This window comes from Amphiura filiformis, chromosome 14, assembly GCF_039555335.1.
Source record: "Amphiura filiformis chromosome 14, Afil_fr2py, whole genome shotgun sequence".
Taxonomy (NCBI): domain Eukaryota; kingdom Metazoa; phylum Echinodermata; class Ophiuroidea; order Amphilepidida; family Amphiuridae; genus Amphiura; species Amphiura filiformis.
Window position 1 is genome coordinate 8,681,100 of NC_092641.1, and position 19,868 is coordinate 8,700,967.

The 19,868-nt window shown below is 39.3% G+C and overlaps 1 protein-coding gene across 1 annotated transcript; it reads right to left on the reverse strand.

Moving 5' to 3' along the window:
• Positions 1–1,518: 1,518 nt before the first annotated feature.
• LOC140169652 (uncharacterized) lies at positions 1,519–19,327 on the reverse strand. The gene is made up of 6 exons (XM_072192938.1): positions 19,221–19,327; positions 12,372–12,716; positions 9,510–10,031; positions 7,601–7,852; positions 6,525–6,708; positions 1,519–3,576 (listed from the first exon to the last, which is right to left on the reverse strand). Exons 2-6 carry the CDS (start codon positions 12,709–12,711, stop codon positions 2,829–2,831), a joined length of 2,046 nt encoding a protein of 681 aa, XP_072049039.1. The 5' UTR covers positions 12,712–12,716; positions 19,221–19,327; the 3' UTR covers positions 1,519–2,828.
• Positions 19,328–19,868: the final 541 nt, after the last annotated feature.

Below are 19,868 nucleotides of genomic sequence, written 5' to 3' on the forward strand. Positions count from 1 at the left end.
TATGGATTTTTTTTCCCAAAACACCAAAAAAAATAGGTCTGGGGGGGGGGGGAATCCATATCTTCAAAATAAAAGGTCAAAATTTTCAAAATTCTCAATTGATCGTCAGCTTTTCCTCCCAGCTACATACACTTTAAGAATATATCATTAGATTTATAAAATTTATTTCGAGGACTGTTATATATCAAAAATTTGAAATTTTAATAATTTGTCATAAAATTTGTATTATATCGTGAATTTCAAAAAATGAAAATTATTTGATATCAGAAAGACATTCTTATTCCTATTCCGAATGCAATTCGATACGTCTGAGGTGCTCTCATGTCCCACAAAAAATACTGTCGAAACACCATAAACGCTCATTCTAGATCCCTTAAAAAGAATTCATACATGTGCAAGCTTCGCGTTGCGGAATGATGTTGCTTGGAATTGCCGAATCACACTTATTAGTGGTTTTGATATTAGAAGCAAAATCTTAAGTATTTGCAGAAGCAAAAACATGTTTAACAATGGCCACACTGACCCATAACAGTATGTGTGTAAGCACAATGGGAGATGATGAGGCTATTACTTTTTTCCTTCCCAACATCTATTCCGAACATATTTCAGGTCTAAAATTTCACTAGGATTTTAAATGTTACACATCTTTCTTTTAATACTCTGTACCAAAAACTCCCATTTTGATAGGAAAAAGTAGGGGAGGGGATAAGGCTGTTGATTGAAACTAAACAAGAGATTAAATTCAATCTCATCAACCAGAATGTACAATGTAAACAACATACCTTGGAGCAACCAACGTTGTGGGGGAAAACTGGGTTGTGATGTTTAAAACACCTTGATTCCCGGTAACGTCCGGTTGGTGTATAACATCACCTTGTGATGTCATTTGGAAGATGACATCATTTGTATTTGTCCTGTCCTAGGCGTGTGAGAACCGGAAACAACCGGAAGTTACACTACCCGGAAGTTACACCGACCAGAAGTTACCGGGAATCAAGGTGTTTAACATCACAACCCAACTGAAGGTCAGTGTTACTGACCACAACATTGGTTTTTCCAAGGTATGTTTACATCCTGGTTGACTAAATTTAATTTAATTATAGTTTATCAATGTTTAAAGATGTATAAATAGATTAACAGCCTCATCCCCTCTCTCACTTTTTCCCATCAAACAAAGTTTTTTAGTACCTTCAATCTCTTGTTTACATTTCCAAGATGATTGAGAGCAGGGCTGTCAACTTTTTGGAATTGCTTGGCGTGAGACAGAGGCGTACCGGGATTTGCCGACTCAAATGTTCATTTTGTACCATGATTATTGACGCTTGAGAATGTGAAAAGCAGGGGGGGGGGTAGGAGCAACAAATTATTCATGACGATGCGTGAGATTTTACTCATTTTCCAGCTTTTTGCGTGAGATTAACTACCTAGGCGTGAGATTATACTACCATGTCAAAAGGAAACACTTTTAGGCAGGTTATCAATTTTGAGGTTTTTACATACAATGTACATTAAATAGAGATATTGTGCTCCACAACGCCATTTTCCCCAATCAAATTGGACATTCCTAAGCGAAGATATTGAGTTAGTAAGTTATGGTTTTATAAAATTGGAAATTGAGATATCGGCCTTTAAAAATATTATTCACAATGTTGAGAGTAGGAATTACCTTGAAAAAATGTCTCAAAAAATACAAGATGCCAGTTATATTCCGGTCTGAAACTATCAGACAATATTTTTAACATTAATATCATCACAAATTTGCAACAAACCCAAATTGTGAAAAAAATCACCCCCGGTCAGATTTTTGGCTATTTCTCCATTTACAATCCTGCCCAAAAGTGTCTCTTTTTGACATGACACGTCACATATACTCATTTTACATCCTGCAATCCAGATACATGAAATTACCCTATCACATTGCATTTTGCACCGGAAAAAATGCCTATTGCACCTCACTTTTAAAATGACATGCAAAATATTGATTCACATATTCTGCTGCACGTCAAGCCCCAAATAATGATTAGACAGTCCTTCAAATATATATATCGCATTTCATAACTAAAATCAGCTTAGTTTCTAAGAAAATCACCAAATTTACCAACATTTAACAACTTTTTGTGCTGACCAATTAATTTTACATTTATATAGACTCCATTGGCTCATACTCATAATTTAGCATCAGAAATCTTACTTTCATTCCCAACAAAATGCGACAAAAATTCTGTCACCATTCACATGTTAGGACATGCCACTGCCAATACAGGCGTCTTCAGGCCTGCAAAGATCATCAACTCAACAGTTGAAACGTCTCAAAACTCCCAACTTTACGCTCATTTATTGGGAGCAAGTCAAAATTACTGATTGAAAATTTCATAGAATATCGTTCTACAACTGTTCTATGATTCTTGACCCAGACTCAGTTCTAAGTATCTGCTTTTGAGGTGGCCGATGATAGAGCGGCTGACTTTGGGGAATCCGATTATGCAGTAAATGACTTTGCTGTGGCTGATTATGAAGTGGCTGATTATGAGCTGGCGGAGGCTGATTATGAAGCGGCTGATTATGATGTGACAGAGGCTGGTTATGAAGTGGCTGATTATGAGGTGGTGGTGGCTGATTATGAAGTGGCTGACTATGAGGTGGCTGCGGATCTTTACTAAGTGGCTGATCATGGGGTGGCTGATTTTGAGGTGGCTGATTATGAGGTGACCCACTTTGAAGTGATTCATTTCGAAGCACCTCGTTAGGAGGTATAAGTTCTGGCTTTTTCTTAATCACATTTTTAGAAGGAACCAGGTGTATGTTATGCTTCAACTTTAAATGACGCTTCATAGTCTTTGCATACTTAAATTTCTGGCCGCACTCCTTGCATATAAATGGCACGGAGCTTGAATGAGTGACATAGTGACTACGCAAATGTGTGGATCTCGGTGGGCTTTACCACAGTATTCACATTTATAGGGTCGAAAGCCTGAGTGCTTTCTTTCGTGATGGATTAGCGCTGATCGCTGCTTAAAACTCCACGTGCAGTGTTTACATTTAAAGGGGCGATCTCCTGTATGATCCATGCGATGACATTTATACATGTTGAAGGTCCTAAATTTTTCCGGACAAAACTCGCAGCTGAAGGGCTTCTCGTCTGTGTGAATCCTCATGTGTTGCCTTAAATAGCGATTCTCTGTGAAATCCGCGCGACATACTTTACAGACATATGGTCGTGGTTTTGAGGAGACTACGCGCTGTGGTTTCCCGCTTACATCTTTCGTGATTTTTATATCTTTTAGTCTGAAAAGTTGAATTTGCTGAGGTTGAGCAAAGCCTTCGTATTCGGCATTTGGGTCTGTTGTCTTGATTGATATAGCCGATGTTGCAACCGTAACTTCGGTGTCATGATCGGGAGGATCGAATGCATAGTTGCTTGTGTCATCATTATCATCATCGTCAGACGATTTTAAAATACTTTCCCCTATGTCGTACTTGCTTCGTTTACCACGGAATTCTGCGTTTTCTCTATGCTTTTGCATATGTTTCTGCAGCGACTTTCGGTGCTTGAATTTTCCACCACACTCACTACATCTGTAAAGAATGAAATATGTTTGAAATAACTGTCAATTATGGTCTTAACCCTGGAGTGGGTTATTTCATTTAAAAGCCACACTATACCCCTGTGGACAATTTTGGAAATATCTTCCACAGGGGGAGTATGAATTTCAAATAGAATGAACACATTAGGCAGCTCCATTTGAATTTTGTACACCCTCTAAATATCAACTACTGTCAATTAAGGAGTCTGAACCCTGGAATTATAGAACTTTTATCGTTTCTCTTAGTGAAATGGGAGAAAAATCACCAAGGAGGCCTATAACAGATTAAGAATTTGTATTTGTTGAGAGCAGTATGAAAATTGGGATCAGGAATTTTTTCTGGTGTATCATATCCCTGCTTTTCTAAACCATGAGCAGCAGGGCCGCTCGCAATTTGATATGCTTAAAGCAGACGTACATGGACAAGACTTACAGAGATCAGAATAAAACTAAATCGAGAAGCAAAAAAATACCTATCCAAGCGGCAGCGCCAAAACGCGTCAAAATGAGACTACTATTTACTTTGGATAATACAATGAACTAAACTGCTCATATTAAGAAAGTCCGCAGTCATGTAACCTGATCTTGTTATGACAATTTAATTGATAAGGTCGTGTGCAGAATCTTGTTAGCTCCATTTTGATACCAAATTTGCTACCAAACACTCTAAATTCAGAGAGATTGATACCAGTATATGAAATTTGGTGCATTTTCAAAAGTTGCAAATTAAAAACAGACCACGCGGATCTGTAGAGGTGAATGGCAGAGCGCGGCCATTGACATAGCCCGAAACAACCGCTAGGTCATATCGATCGCATTGTGCCCTTGCTAGTATTCAGCAGTAAAGACTGTAGCAATCCATGCGTTTTAAATTAACAATTGAATAAAGCGCGCACTTGGGATAGTCGACAGGGCCCATCATGGGCAAGTAAGCTTGACCACATTACCCCGCTAAACAATTTTGACCGTGTGCATAGTTTTGATTTGCTTCTGAGTGTTTGGTAGCAAATTTGGTAGCAAATTGGAGATAACAAGATTCTGCACACGACCATATTAATCAAATTGTCATAACAAGATCAGGTTTTGGTGTAGGACAGGATACATGACTGCGGACTTTCTTTATTTGAGCAGTTTATGCACTCCCTCTGCCAATGATGATACCTTATTAAAAACGCATCTGCTATGCATGCTTATGTTTTGAAACTTAGTTGACTGTACCCCATGATTGCAATCTTCAGTGTTACCGGTCTCCCCATATGGGCTGCATGTACATTGGGTATTGGTAATGCATTATTCAAAATAAGTCACAAATATGATAAATATTCATGCTTGCTTACTTGTTAATGGTACAGATTTACCACTCATGTTGAGTAGTGACAATCCATCTTGAAATGGGGGGGGGGGGGCATTCTGCATGAAAATGGGTCATTTTGCCAGGTGGTGGTCACCGTGCATTCTCTAAATTCAGTAAATTTTCATCGTCAACGGTGTGAATTGAATGGGATTATTTTAAAATTTTAAAACGCTTGAAATATCCAAAACAAATAGGCCTATGTTAATAAATAACATAAATACAAGCTAAAACCGTTGGGGTTCGATAATGAACCCCACAAAAACTAACCGAGTATATGGAAAATGCCATACGGCCGGGCGGTTTAACAAGTTGCCGGCTCTATCATGCCACTCGCCGCCTGATTATGCCAAAAGGTTCCAAACTCATGTTGATGTAAATTTACTTACTTAACCCTTACCACTCTTTAAGCCCAAATATCCCGCACCATCTGTTTGCGTTACCATGCAAACACATATACACCAATCTGAGAAGCATTTACTGTATTTGGCCCTCTATTGACGGAATCACACTTGTACCAGTGCGGGAGATTCAATTTGTTCAATCAATTCATGATCGTGTATTGAAAATCACTGTAGTGTACAATTCTGTGTAGCACACTAACAAGTAAATGATGGAACCCCCAACCTTGGGACACCGCAGTTTTACGTCCAGGCAGGGTCGGGGACACCGCAGTAATGGCCTAGTCGGATTGGTGTATAAGCACGAAAAGGTTGGCCAGCAAGATAAACCCTTGTGCCGTGTTGTCACTGGTCTTCTGTTGAAGCACCTGGTGGGGCTGTGGTTCAAAACTGAGCATGCATGAGAAAACAACTATTCTCTTCATCTTCCTTTTCCTACATTCTTTCTTTCCTTAACCTCCTCCAAAAAGCAGAGAGAGTTAGGCTAAACATTCATCTCAGATTAGAGATGAATGGTGAGGTTGAGCCCAAGTGTTAAGTTACAGTAGGTAACATCCACAGAGGACTACAGAGCGCGTACCACCAGTCAAAGTCTCCCCCTCATCCGATAATGAGGCCCGACTGTTCCATGAAATGCGACAGGCAAGACTGCTACGCAATTACAGCGTATTTTCATGGTCTGCGTAATCACGAAAGCACGCATAGCGCTCTAACGCTGAAGGCACGCAGCGCTGGCGTGATTGTTTGACACGGCACGCGATCGAACAATCGGCCCTCATGAATATCGAGAACTGTTAGCATACAATACATGGGGACTTTGACTGGTGGTACTTTCTGTTTTATCTTACTCCTCTGTGGTAACATCATAATCAAAAGCAAGCAGAGTCCTTTTTTTTTCCTCTGGGCAGAGCAGTCACTGGGGATGTGTTAGGTTTCATGGAAAGGCATAGCTGGATGGGGTGAATTGTTTATCAAAAAGGGACTGCAAGGCAGTCTACTATTTGAATTTACTTGGTACTACAGGTCGGTAAACATGAGTAAAGTTTAATCTTCCCTAGAAAAGTCCTTTTCAGAGGGCTGAGCTTTTGGAGCTTTGAAGATGGCACTCTCTAGAGTTCCGAAAGCTCAGCCCTCGTAAACTACTTCTCTAAAGCAGTCTGCTATAATGTATGTTAAATTAAAACTTACACAAATTTGAGCTCCTTGCTATGAGTGGACATGTGATCTTTGAGGTGGTTACTTCTCATGAATGTTCTGCTGCATACCTGACACTGATATGGTCTCTCACCAGTGTGTATTCTCTCATGGCTGCTCACACCGCTCAGATCGGCAAATGTCTTGCCGCAGTGCTTGCATGAAAATGGCCTCTCTCCTGTAATAAAGAACATGAAACATGAATTAACAAGTATTTACAGGGTACTTTAGCTCAAGCTGTTTGGGCTCTGACTTTATATGGAAGGTTGCTTGCGTATGTGCCTTTAACTCTTTTATTTCTTCACCAGGTGTCTACAATGGGCACTGTCATGGGATGGTAAAACCAGACTTGTTGCACGGGAAGAGTGCCAAAACCACCACAATGTGTTTATTCAGGGGAGTCTGGCCAAGAGACTATCGTAAAAATGCCAATAAAAGTTAGATTCATATAAATATTATCAGCTGACTTGCCACATCAATATGCATGTTTTACAACTGCAGTTCCCCCAATGCATGTGCTTTGATAATTGTCCTGTCACGAGTCCAAAGCACAGAATTACAGAAGGAGAACTCGAACTTCCTATACCACTAACACACATTCGCTTACTCAGTTCAAGAAGCAACTTAAAACTCATCTTTTCTTCATGCTTTTCCGGATTCACAGAAGTAACTTGTTTGTCTTTATTGTTTGTGTGCCTCGAGTTCTTTTGAAGATTGTGCGCCTAATAAGAACCCTCCATTATTATTATTATTATTACAATGGCGCTGTCCGGTATGGGTAGAAAATTGGGGACATTCGGGTCCTTACAGAAGATGCGCGGAGACAAACAAAAACAATTCTCATCTCATCTGAAGCCTCTAAATATCGTGTGCAGGTCGCATCAAATGCATCTTTCAAATGCGCCCATCATATATGTCGCTCTTACAAGACAAAGATTAACTCGAGCGCATTCTGATCGAAACCGAACATCCCCAATTTTTGCTCCATGCCTGTATCCAGATGGCGATGGAGTCCTGGTTCCTTCTAGTTCTATGGTCCAACATTTTAATTTTTTTCAATGAAATCCTACCTGTGTGAACTCTAAGATGTCTGGTATACACTGTTTTCAGTCTGAAATGTGCACCGCAATATTCACATCTATATCCAGGTTGTTTGCCCTCGTGCTCCATCTGATGGAAGCGCATATGACTCTTCTTGACCACCTTGTTACATGTTGTACACTGGTATCTCTTGGCAGAATTGTGTCTCTCCATGTGCGACTTCATGCTGCTCTTGGTGTGGAAGGCTTTGGAACACTCCTCACATTGGAATGGTTTCTCTCCTGTGATGGCAACAGATATGTAACATGAACAAATTTAAATCGTTACCCAGAGCACCCAGCACACATAAAACAAACCAAACATAAAACAGCGCATCTGGCTGGATTTGAACCGGCGACCTCCGAAATACAGCAATTTGCTGAAGCCGATGGAATAAGCATAGGATGTGCGACTGATATAGACAAATAGGCATATTCCAGTTGAAATTCATACACCTTCTAATTCTATGGAAGACATGACCATAATCTTCCACACAGGGAGTGTGGATTTTTTTCAAATGGGATTACCTGAATGGGTGACTCCATTTGAAATCTACACCCCCTGTGTGGGAGATTAAGTTCATGTCTTCCATAGGGGTGTAGGATTTCAACTGGAATAGCCCAATAACAAAGTGAGAGACAAGTTGGGACATCAAATTAAAGATAATACTTTTATTACTTGACAGTTTTTTTCTAATGGCATGACAACGCTGTCAAATTTGGCATGGTAGGATGCTAGTATAGCATCTGAAGATAGCAATTCACACTTTCAGAGCTGGTTATTTTACATATTTTTATGCAATAAACATGTATGTGACATGATCAAGGGGAATGAGTCACATGTTGAACCTGGGCAAAAATGAGTTTTACACATGTTTTTAAAAAGGACATTTAGAGCTTTCAGAAACTGAAAACCCCATGTTGATACTACTTTTTCTTTTGTAAATTATGTCAATTTATGAATCACTGAAAACAATATAAAACAAAAGAATTTAACACTTTCGTTGCTAATATCTCAAAATCAATATCAGCGACATCCGACTCATTTCTCTTGATCATGTCACATATTGTGATAAAATCGGCTTATATAATTGTTGACCGTTTGGCGGTGCAGTACGTTAAACAGATCAAACCAGGGAAAACATAGGCAATATTATTATCATCATCAACTTGCACTTGTGCTACATGTTCTAGTAGAACATGTAGAACAGTTCTACCCTACAAATCGAGTATAAATGGACAATTTGATGTAATTGAGATACGGGACAAATACATAAAAATTTGGAGCAATTTAATTCAATACTTTTGGGTACTGGTAATTGGATTTTGTGGCTGCTAGGACCACAAGGACCAAGGACTCACCATAGGGCCATTGAACTTTGCAGGGAAAATTTTCATGCAAACTGGGCCAGGGCAGGGCTTGTAAATATATTACCGTAATTCCTTGAATAGTCGCCCCCATGGGCATTGCATTTTCCAAAGGGGGGCATTTATTAGGTCATTTTTAGAATGATAATTCCTGTTAAAATCAATAGGTGAGCTTAAAACTCATGCTGAAATGACGAACTATGAACTTAGGAACAGCGACTTCGGGTTTACCACCAGCTTTTAGCATACATGTATATGCTGGCGCCATTAGCAACCATGTGTGCACCTTGGTGAGCTTACTAAACAAGAAAGCATGTAAGCATTATGGAAACATCTTGGTTGAAAAAACTGGTGGGGCGTTGGGTAGGCGACTATTCAAGAAAATACGGTATTACATAAATAATGCCCTTCGGGTATCAAGCAGACGGTTTTGTTCCAGGGTATCATTGAGCGGGACTCGCTTTCCAGGGTTTTACTCCCAGCAGATACCGCATTTTTATTATTTCAGAGGACAGATAACTGATCTTCTCACCTGTATGAGTACGGACATGATCATCCAACTGACGACCGTACTGATACTTCTTGCCGCAGCCTTCATAAGAACAAACAAATTTCTTCAAGCTTAACACCTTCTCTTGCTTCAGTTTCTCACAGATCAACTCATGCACCACAAACTTGCTTGGTTCCTTAAAAGTTTTGTCGCACATGGAGCACTTGATAGGTCCAGCTTGGTTTTGAGATGATGCTTGGCTTTCGTTAGAATCTTCATGTGATGGACTGGTGGTACCACCATCCTCCTCCTCTTCCTCACCGTCCTCATCCTCCTCCTTTCCAGTACTCTTGGATGCAGTGGGATCGTTTTCTTCCATCACCTCAGATGAAGAATCCTCATTGGTTTCGGTATTATCCTCTTTACTTGTTCCACCGACGTCCGGGGCACTAGCTGGTTTCTTGGGCGTAACAATGGTGGCTACTTTGGTGAGATCTTTGATAAGTTGCTTGGGTGTCCTCATCACTCCCATCTCCTCTGAAACCTTGACTTTATTTACATAGGCTGATATGTAAGAAAAGTCGAATAAAATGTATTTGGATTATAAAATTATATTTCAGTGAATACAGAAAATATCCATACACTTGAAACAAAAGTAACATTAAAGACACTATGCCTAACTTACCAAATAATGCATTACACTGTGGCAGATCAACAGTCACTCACTGTGCTATAATTGGTATATTTCGAGAGAAAAGTCTATGAAAATGTTGTCACTTTTGAAATGCTCTCTTTTTTATTTAAATTGGTATGAGGTGGGGAAATTAAGTCATATGAAGTGTCAAAATACACAGTACTAAATTCTCCATCAATTAATTACTTTATTTGGTATTATAATGTTTAGTATCTTCAAGATATTGCTTTTGTTTTTTAAAAGTGAACAGATATTTGTGCCATGTATAAGTATGCAAGTTGCAAAAGAGAAACACAATTTAAACAAATTCTAGGTTTTTCTACATTGTAATCCTTACTTGAATCGGTCTCTTTAATTTGAGATGCATTGGGTAAAGTCCTTACACATAGAAACATGTCCTTTAACCAGAAAATACGCTGCAACCTTTTGAACTGCAACAAATGTCATTCAATCATTAATTTCTCGACCACTACAATTTCTTGGTAAACTATATTGGATCTTGTTGCAGCTAACAAAGTTAGTCTGGATTTTACTGCTTTAAAAATAAGTGTGATCAGTCCTGGAATTAAGAATTTTTCTTCAGGTGCAAAATTCCACATTGAGCTAGTTGCGGCTTGATGTGGCAGCAGAATGGGTGAAAAAGCTATTGCAATTTTGCACCCCATTTTAAAGTGGGTTGCAATATTTGAGGTGCAAAATACAATATGTGACACAATCTGGTCCATAATGGGGGCCAAAGGCGGCAAATTTGAAATTGAGATAAAAGCAAAAATAAGGAATAAAAAACGATAAAATACATAAGAAAATAGACATCACAAACCTTCATAACTTCAGAACCAAGTATGCTAGACTTTTGGTGTTTTCAGAAAATGGAAGCCTAATGTTTGTGGGTCAGTCCATCTCAAATCACCTAATGGGTTGGCTGGTCACCCTCTCAGATTTTGTTTAAAATCACTTATATCATAGCCCTATGTGCCAAATGAACACATTTCAAACGGTAGGTCTCTACTCCTTGTCGTTTCCGAGAACCGGCCTATTGAAAATTGGGTCAGACCCCCCTTTTTGGGCACGCGTGTCGTGACATTAATTTTCTTCCGAGTTTAGACATTCATATCTTCCTCTAGGGGTAAGCTACAGGGCTACAAATTGGAATCTAGGGTGTCTTTGACCTAAATAACCAGATTCTGGACTCATAAACAATGTATCTCACCCCCATTTGCTGATATAGACATAAAAATGCATGTTCGCTGGCGCACATGACAAATTCCTGTTTTGACCCCCTCCTCTTCATCCTAGATGTCAGACATCATCTATTTTGCCTTTAGTAGGCAATATAGGTTCAGGTGTGACCCCCTATAGCAGGGTAGACCACTCATTGGCTTAATAAAAATTTCCCAGGGGCTCAAAGATGACTCATCAGCCAAAAGACTCCCCGTTCGTGACCCCATTTGACCTTGTGGGAAATAATCCACCATAACCAAACTCACACAAATTCAAAATACTTGCATGATGTTCCTCTGTACCAAAAATCTTAGTGGTGTCAAGCCATCTTCATGGTTAAATTAGTGTTTGAATCTCTCATTGAAATACACAGTAAATTGATGAACTTTGCATTCTGGGAATTAGAACCTAACTGTGTATTTCAATGCGATCTCCAAACAGTCATTTAACCATGAAGATGGCTTGACACCACTTTGATTTCTGGTACAGAGGAACATCATAGAAGTATTTTGGATATGTGAGAGTTTGATCATGGTGGCTCATTTCCCACATAATAAAATTTGGGTTGGTATTTTGGACAATTTTGTGTGTATTTCAATGGGAAGTGGGCAAATTGCGTCAAAAAACATCAAATATTCAACGAGCCATAACTCAGAAACGACAAGGAGTTGAGACCTACCGTTTGAAATGTGTTCATTTGACCCATAGGTCTATGATATAAGTGATTTTAAAGAAAATCTGAGAGGGTGACCAGCCAACCTTTTCTGAAAATTAGGTGAGTTGATATGGAATGACTCTTGTGCAAGGTAATAATTATAGTAACTCAATTTTGAAAAATGCCTCCTTTGGCCCCCATGGACCAGATCATGTCACATATGATACGGCTTAATTCCAGGTCTGCTTGTGATCACTCAAACAAGAAGGAGCCAACTTCTTTTTTCGGATCAATGTGTTTATATTACACACTGTATCTGCTTCAAATACAATACCTTTATGCTGGTTCACATGCTTTGTGAAGTCCACTTTCTTCTTCAATCTCGTTCCGCAATATCCGCATTTGTAGGGACGTATATCTGTGTGGCAGAGAATGTGCTCAATAAAATCGTACATAACCACTATATCCGCGCACACTTTGCACTTTATGTTGACAGTTGTACTGTATTGCTTAGGTGTGCTGGATATGCGAGTGACGCTCTTCGCTGGCGATTCCTGTTCATCAGGTGAAGATTTCTTCATTGCTAGAGACGGCTTTTTCACTCTTGGTGATTTTTTCACAGGCGGAGTCCGCTTCACTGGTGATCTTTTTGGTGAAGCTTTCTTTCGAGCCATCTTCACTGTAAAATGTCAAACAAAAGTGGACAATATAAAAACAGTACAAAATAAGCAAGATATTAACTTTGTACATTGGTCTACTGTGCCGGTACCGGGTACAGTAAAACTGGCAAGCGGCAGAAAGTATGAAACCAGCATTAAATAAAAATTGATTTATTGTCGGCTGAGCATACGCGCAAGAGAAAATAACATGGCATTTTATGTACGTATGGTTGCAACCAGAGTCTTAGCCAGAAATCAGAAACCACCTGTCCAATCTATACCAAAATTTGACACTCAATTATAAAAGAACTTGTCTATACCCATGGATGGGTCACTGGGTTCAAATATGTCCTGATTTGGCCTTTACATGTCATGAGTTAGTCCCAAGTTCATATACCCTTAAAATCATCTGTTTTAGAGCTATCACATATGATCCGTATATAGCTGGCTAAGACCTTCGTTGCAACATTTGGTTACAAGGGTGGTGTGAGATGACCGATCAGTTTAGGTGTTGTGCTGTCACCAAGGAGAATATATTCGGCGTGGGTTCGAGCCTTGGGCTTGCCTTAGGTGAGAATTCTCTTCCTCTCTCAAAATGTTCCTGTATTAAAGGTTGGAAATCCTGCAATTGTGTTCAGTTACTTAAGGGCTGGGGTATGAGCGTTTGGACAGTATTTATTGTGGGACATTAGAGCACATCAGACATATCGAATTGCATTCTGAATACTGAAGAATGTCTTTCTGATATCAAATAATTTTGATTTTTTAAATTCGCAATGTAATACACATTTTATGGCAAATGATTAAAAATTGATATTTTTGGTATTTAACAGTACTTGAAGTAAACTTTATAAATCTGATGATTTATACTTAAAGTGTATGTAGGTGGGATGAAAAGCCGACGATCAATTGAAAATTTTGACCTTTCAGTATTGAAGATATGGATTTTTTTCCCAAAACACCAAAAAAAATAGGTCTTTTGGGGGGAAAAATCCATATATTCAATATGAAAGGTCAAAATTTTCAATTGACCGTCGGCTTTTCCTCCCTGCTACATACACTTTAAGAATATGTCATTAGATTTATATAATTTACTTCGAGGACTGTTATATATCAAAAATTGAAAATATCAAATTTTATAATTTGTCATAAAATTTGTATTATATTGTGATTTTCAAAAATGAAAATATTTGATATCAGAAAGACATGCTTCAGATTCAGAATGCAATTCGATAGGTCTGAGGTGCTCTCATGTCCCACAAAAAATACTGTCGAAACGCATATAAACGCTCATTTTAGATCCCTTAACATAATAAAATTGTAGAATTTCTTCTCACCCCCATACACTGCTTAGATTTAGAAGATAAGTAGTGTTGTGTGCGATGTCCCGTGCAGAGCCTCAGAATCAAAGACTAGATTCAAATCGATTCTTGTAATGATTCTCATAACATTTGTTGCGAGAATCAATTTCTTTCATTGAATCATGCAGTAAGTGAAGCGACTCAGATGGTTTTTGATTCTCACAAACTGGCACAAAATCTAAATCCTGACCGTGGTACGGAAGCCAGGTAAAGTCGTTGTTCCTGTGTACAGGAAGAGTCAAACCCTGTGCATGTTAAAAGTCAGAGCTACTTGAAAAGAGAAGGGGGACCCGGTTCTGATAGTGATATCTGCAATTCTCTCGGTCGGGTTGTTCCATCTATTGCACTTACCCACTTCTCACATATGTCAAAGGGGACACCCTCCGAGGGTTTCAAAGTTTCAAAAGAGAAAGTTTCAAGTCAATATTCTCAGCACAGATAATACTAATTTGTCTCTTTTAAAAAGAATTTTTAAAATCTGAATTTTTTCATCAAGACTCACTCAAGAGGTATATTTATTTTATGGCATGTTTTGTGATTTCCCTCATTGATATTGAGTGCAATATGGTAATGTGTCCCCTTTGTGTCCGAGGTAGTGAGATGGAACAGCCAAATCTTGGCAAAAGCAACCAATGGTTTAAACGCTGATATTACTTTGAAATTTTCACTAAGTATGGTACTAAATCATTTTGTGTAATTACCTGCAATACCCTATACTTAATAATAACTTACGGTACCGGTACTTATTCTTTTGCAATACATGTACTTCGATCATGCTTCTGGATGGGCACTGGAAATATGCAAAAAAAAATCAAATTTTTTGCATGTGCCTTCTCCGAATTGTCCTAGCAATCACAAATCTTGTTTTCATGGACAACCTTTTGAGAGAGGAGTGAGAGCGAGTGGAAGCAAACTAGCTGCATGGTGAGACAAGGCAGTTCTCGAACCACTAATCTCGCCTGATTTCGCAACCGCCTACTTTTGCGATTACTTTTGGTAGAGGTAAATGAATTCGGCTGGGCAGAATTACCATAAAAAATTATGATAATATGTCCTCCCATAGAACTGCATGTTAAATGGCCAAAATAACCAGTGGGGTTTCTTTCACTTACCTTGTTATTTCAACTTAAAATGGACAGCAACTCTTCCCGGCAGTTATTACTATATCATTTCAACATTTTGAATAAAGAATAAAAAAATTAGAATTTGAGGCTTTAACTGTGTAATCCAATTTATCATTTAGTAACACTTAGGCCTGGTATTTTCGGTGGTACCGTACCGAAATTGCAAAAAAAAGGTCCAAGAACACTACAACCCCCCCCCGCTGTGGCGTCATCGCTTTGCCACAGAGCAGAGCCAATGACGTAGCGCTGACATGTACCACGTGACACCTGGTCATGTGATATTTCATATTTACGGCACTAAAAGTTGAAGTTGCATTGGAATTGTGTGCTCAGGAAAACTTTTTTTTTTCTGGATTCATAATGGAGTATTAATTACAATTTCAAACATGAACGTTTAGGTATGGTAAGAAGTACAGCAACCCGTGTAATTAATATTATGACAAACTTAAACATGCACATATTTAAGCTTCTGGAGCCTTGTATGTTTTCGTAATTGCTCTAATTGAAATTACATTGCGTTAGCTTTCTGCATACAGATCCTCCCATACCGTACTAGCAGAGCTAAGTTAAGTACGGTATGGGTTCCTCGTACTACGACTACGTCCATGACCGTGTTGCGAAGGTGGAGAAGACTAAAGCTGTATTGACGAACACGCATGCGTTAAAAATGATGTAGCCTAGCCCTAGGTCGAACAATAGCGTGATGTAGTTCCCGGCATTGTCATGATTGTTCCTATGCACTTTCACCCTCCCGGCTTACCAGCTGAATTTCCTTAAACCGGTTCAGTCCCTATAAAGCAGCCAATGCAAAATGTTTGTAAGTGAATTTTGTATTCATGGATTGGGACTTCTACTTCCTCTACGTAAATTCTGGGTAGAACATACATGGTATCACGCCCAGTGGTGCAACTTCACATCCGGTGCAAAACAGACAAAATCACAAAATCACTCCCACCACCGATGACGATGATATAAATCACAAAACTCACGACGAAGGGTGCAAAATTATATACAGTGAAGACTTGGTGCAGGACTAGTTGAGTGACGCAGCTGCTGGAACAACTGAGCCCATGTACAGCTCAGATTGATCACTGGAAACCAGCTGCTGGATCTTGGTTTTGAACGTTTGGCTTGATGTTGAAGTCACTATAGAAGCAGGAAGTTTGTTCCATACTGGTATGGTTGCTGGGAAGTAGCTGTTCTTGTATACTTCTGTTCTTGCTCTGATGATCTTGTACTGCTCCTCATGCGTCCTTCTGGCGGTTCTTACATTATGCAGACTGGCAGACTGGGGCAGACTGGCAGACTGAGGCAGACTGGCAGACTGGGGCAGACTGGGTTAGAATATGAGACTAGTATCAAAATATACCATTTGGTATACTAGTGGTAGTAATGTCAGGTTAGAACTACCCCTATAAATGGTGGACAAAAATTATCAAGGTCATGTCAGGGTCATACAGGCTCAAATTGCCACAGATTGTTGCAGGTTCATAAAAATTGGTGTGAAGGAAAGCGAGACAACAAGCTACAACAAATGTCTGAGTAAAATCGATATATGTTAGGCCTATGTATAATATCTGGTAAAAATATATTATCGTTTTTATGTCATCAAACATTCGTTAGAACTTAAGGGGCTGTGCAATAATTATGAGCCCTGGGTGAGGGTAAAATTCAGGGGGAAATTTTTGGCGAGCGAAGGGGGGGGAAGCAATTTTGGCAATCCGAGAGGGGGAAAGCGATTTTTGCACACACATTCATGGGGCGCCTTTTGAATAAAACGTGCTAAAAGACTTAAAGGAAAACGCACGGTACTGAAACGTTTTAATATCCAAATTTTCCTGCTCGCAACATTTATCAAGACCATTTTAGGTTTGTAAATTGGGATGTGCAAGGGAGGGGAGGCAAAGAATTTTTGGCGGGCCGAGTGGGGGGCAAGCAATTTTTTGGCGAGCCGTTTCAAAATTTACCCCCCCCCCACACACACACACACACACTGGGGGCTCATAATTATTGCACAGCCCCTAAACATTTAAATACTGAAAATAGAATGGGAATAGATTTAAAAAATACAGTAGATATGTTACATCAAATATTTTACATCGAATAAAAAGTCTGTAGGGTGATAGGGTCACTAACGCTATTAAGATTTGACAACCACTTTCCATCCTATTTATCATAAATCTAGGCCACCACACACTATGGACCACAATGACCGCATCCCAATGGCATAGCCCAATAACCTGAATTAAACAATCATAGTGCAAAATTTGACCTGAAGTTGCAGAGTATGAGTTTTTATCCCCATATTTTGAAAGGTCATTCAATGAATGTACAAATGTATTGGGGTTAAAGAACTGTGCCCCTGATAGATGAGCATGTTGTGGATCCTAGTGACACTATTATCCATTATAATACTAGGAACACAAGAGGATGAATTCCTAGCATGAGGGTCAACCCAAATATATTGCTCAATACAATAGGGGTATTTTGTTAAATAATTGAATTGAATTGAATACATACAATTATTAAGTATGACATTGGGATGTACCTGTTTACACAGCAACTGTTGTAAAAATTACAGTTTTATAATGATGGAAAGTATTTCATGAACATGCAACAATCCAGTCTGCCACAGTCTGCCAGTATGCCACAGTCTGCATAATGTAAGAACCGGTCCTTCTGGTTTTGATGGAGGGTGTGTCTTGTGGTATGTAGTGACATGGTATTTGGACAGAGACTTCCTGGTTATGGATCTTGTAAAACAGAGTCAGTCTTGATGCCAACCTTCGTTGCTGTAGTGTTGGAAAACCCAAGTCGGCTCTCAAAGCAGTGACACTTGATCTTCTGCGGTAATTCCCTGTGATGAACCGGACGGCCTTTCTGAGTTTCTCTGGACTCACTAGACGTTCGCTTTTCGTATCTCTTTCCTTGTTGGAAAGGTATAACGTTGAGGAGATAGGAACATGTACCGTCATCCGGGACCTACTCTGCCATGTTTGGCTGAGTAACGTACATGAACACGGTCTTTTGTGCCTATGTAAATTAGTCATTGTGTAAAGCTGTGTTTATACCCATGGGTTGCTCATCATCAGACTGAATCCTTGACCCGACAGAGGGTGTCAATATAGGCCTACGTGTCGCTTTTGAAAACAGCGATTTATCGCATGCTCAGCAGGCAAATCGACGGCGATTTAGAACACTGATCATGCGTGCGATTCAGATTTCTGCAAAAGCGATTGAGTATAAATGCGTCTTTAGAAATGACTGGCGATTGTGTGTTCTCAAGTGGGTTTTATCATGTTAATTAGTGACCTGACACACATTTGTATTGGTTCGATCAAGCATTGATTTTTTGTACTGGATCGTTCAAGCATCTCCAACAAATTTTTCAATGTAAGTGCCTCTGGCCCTAGTGGAAGTAAAAACGGATACTATGGCCAGAGTTCTAGGGCTAGGACTCACTAAGCTAGACATGTCCACATTGCTTATTATAGAGGGCGACATTCAATCCAAAAAGTTGTGTCCACAGTAGCTCACAGTCAATGGCTTAACTGTGTAATCCCCATAGGGAAATACAAAAATTTGAAATTTGGACACCAGAAACTTGACGACGTAGTCTAAAAAGTGCTGGTACTTTATCCTTGATACAGAAGTCAGCATGCAGTGAAAGTTAGATTTCATAAAATAAAATCGCCTTTGTGTAAAATGGATCATCGTGGTAAAAAATGGTGCATTACATGCTTTTTTGTACAGTAAGTCAGTGTAAGGCATTGTCAATGATGGGCGCAGAAAAGTGCAGTTTTTTAAAAACAGACATTTGCCCATAACTTCGCTAATTTTTGACCTACAGGCATGGTTGACCCCTCATTTTTTAAGTTAAATAATCACCTTTTTAAACAAAGTAATTTCAATGTGAAATATCCTACTTGAAAATTTTGTGAACATGCCTAACTAAGCTGTTGATTATTCGGTCTACTTTATGCTACAAAGCATGCATCTTAACGGCATATTTATTGCTCAAAATGTTCTTTGGGCTTACCTGTATTCAATGTTTACAATATGAGGCTGAACTTATGTTGAAGAAAGGTGCAATTTTAAGCGGAATTTAGAGAAAATTCGGGCAATTGATCGTCAAAAACCGGAAATGTTACTAAATACAGCCCGTCTTCAAAATATCGCCACCACATCGGAAATGATATCTAGAGCCTCAGATAGGTTCGAACGCTGAATCAATTAGATTTTATATGAGCTCATATGAAAAATAAGGGGTCTCTGGGAGCTTCTGGGCAAACCCCGGGGCAAACAGGCAACTATAAACATGTAGTGCACATAAACAGGTTGGTGCACCCTGATAATTTGATCCCCAGTGACGCAGCCCCTTTGAAAAAACAATTCATGACCCCCCCCTTTTACTGAGTTCCAGCACCCACGGTTTAGTCGCATTTTTGTTTTCTCGGCCCCAAATGTGGACCCCTTTACCCCCAGATCCCTCAACTTCGTGATACCCCCTAAAAAAATCAAACAATAACTGAAGGCAATTTTTCTTCAATGACCGTGGAAATCAGTCCTGTTTATCTGCCCTTTAGAATATGCCCCTGAAAGAACCCGTTTAGCATTTCCCCTGAAAGACCCCTATTTCTCACACAAAAAGACCCCATGTTGAAGGTTACAGTCGCAGATAAAGACC

Coding starts and splice junctions, on each gene's coding strand:
- LOC140169652 (XM_072192938.1), bottom strand. CDS start 12,711: ATGGCTCGAAAGAAAGCTTCACCAAAAAGATCACCAGTGAAGCGGACT. Junction 10,032..12,371: donor GCATGTGAACCAGCATAAAG/GTATTGTATTTG, acceptor CTTACATATCAG/CCTATGTAAATAAAGTCAAG. Junction 3,577..6,524: donor AGCAAGGAGCTCAAATTTGT/GTAAGTTTTAAT, acceptor CATTCTTTACAG/ATGTAGTGAGTGTGGTGGAA.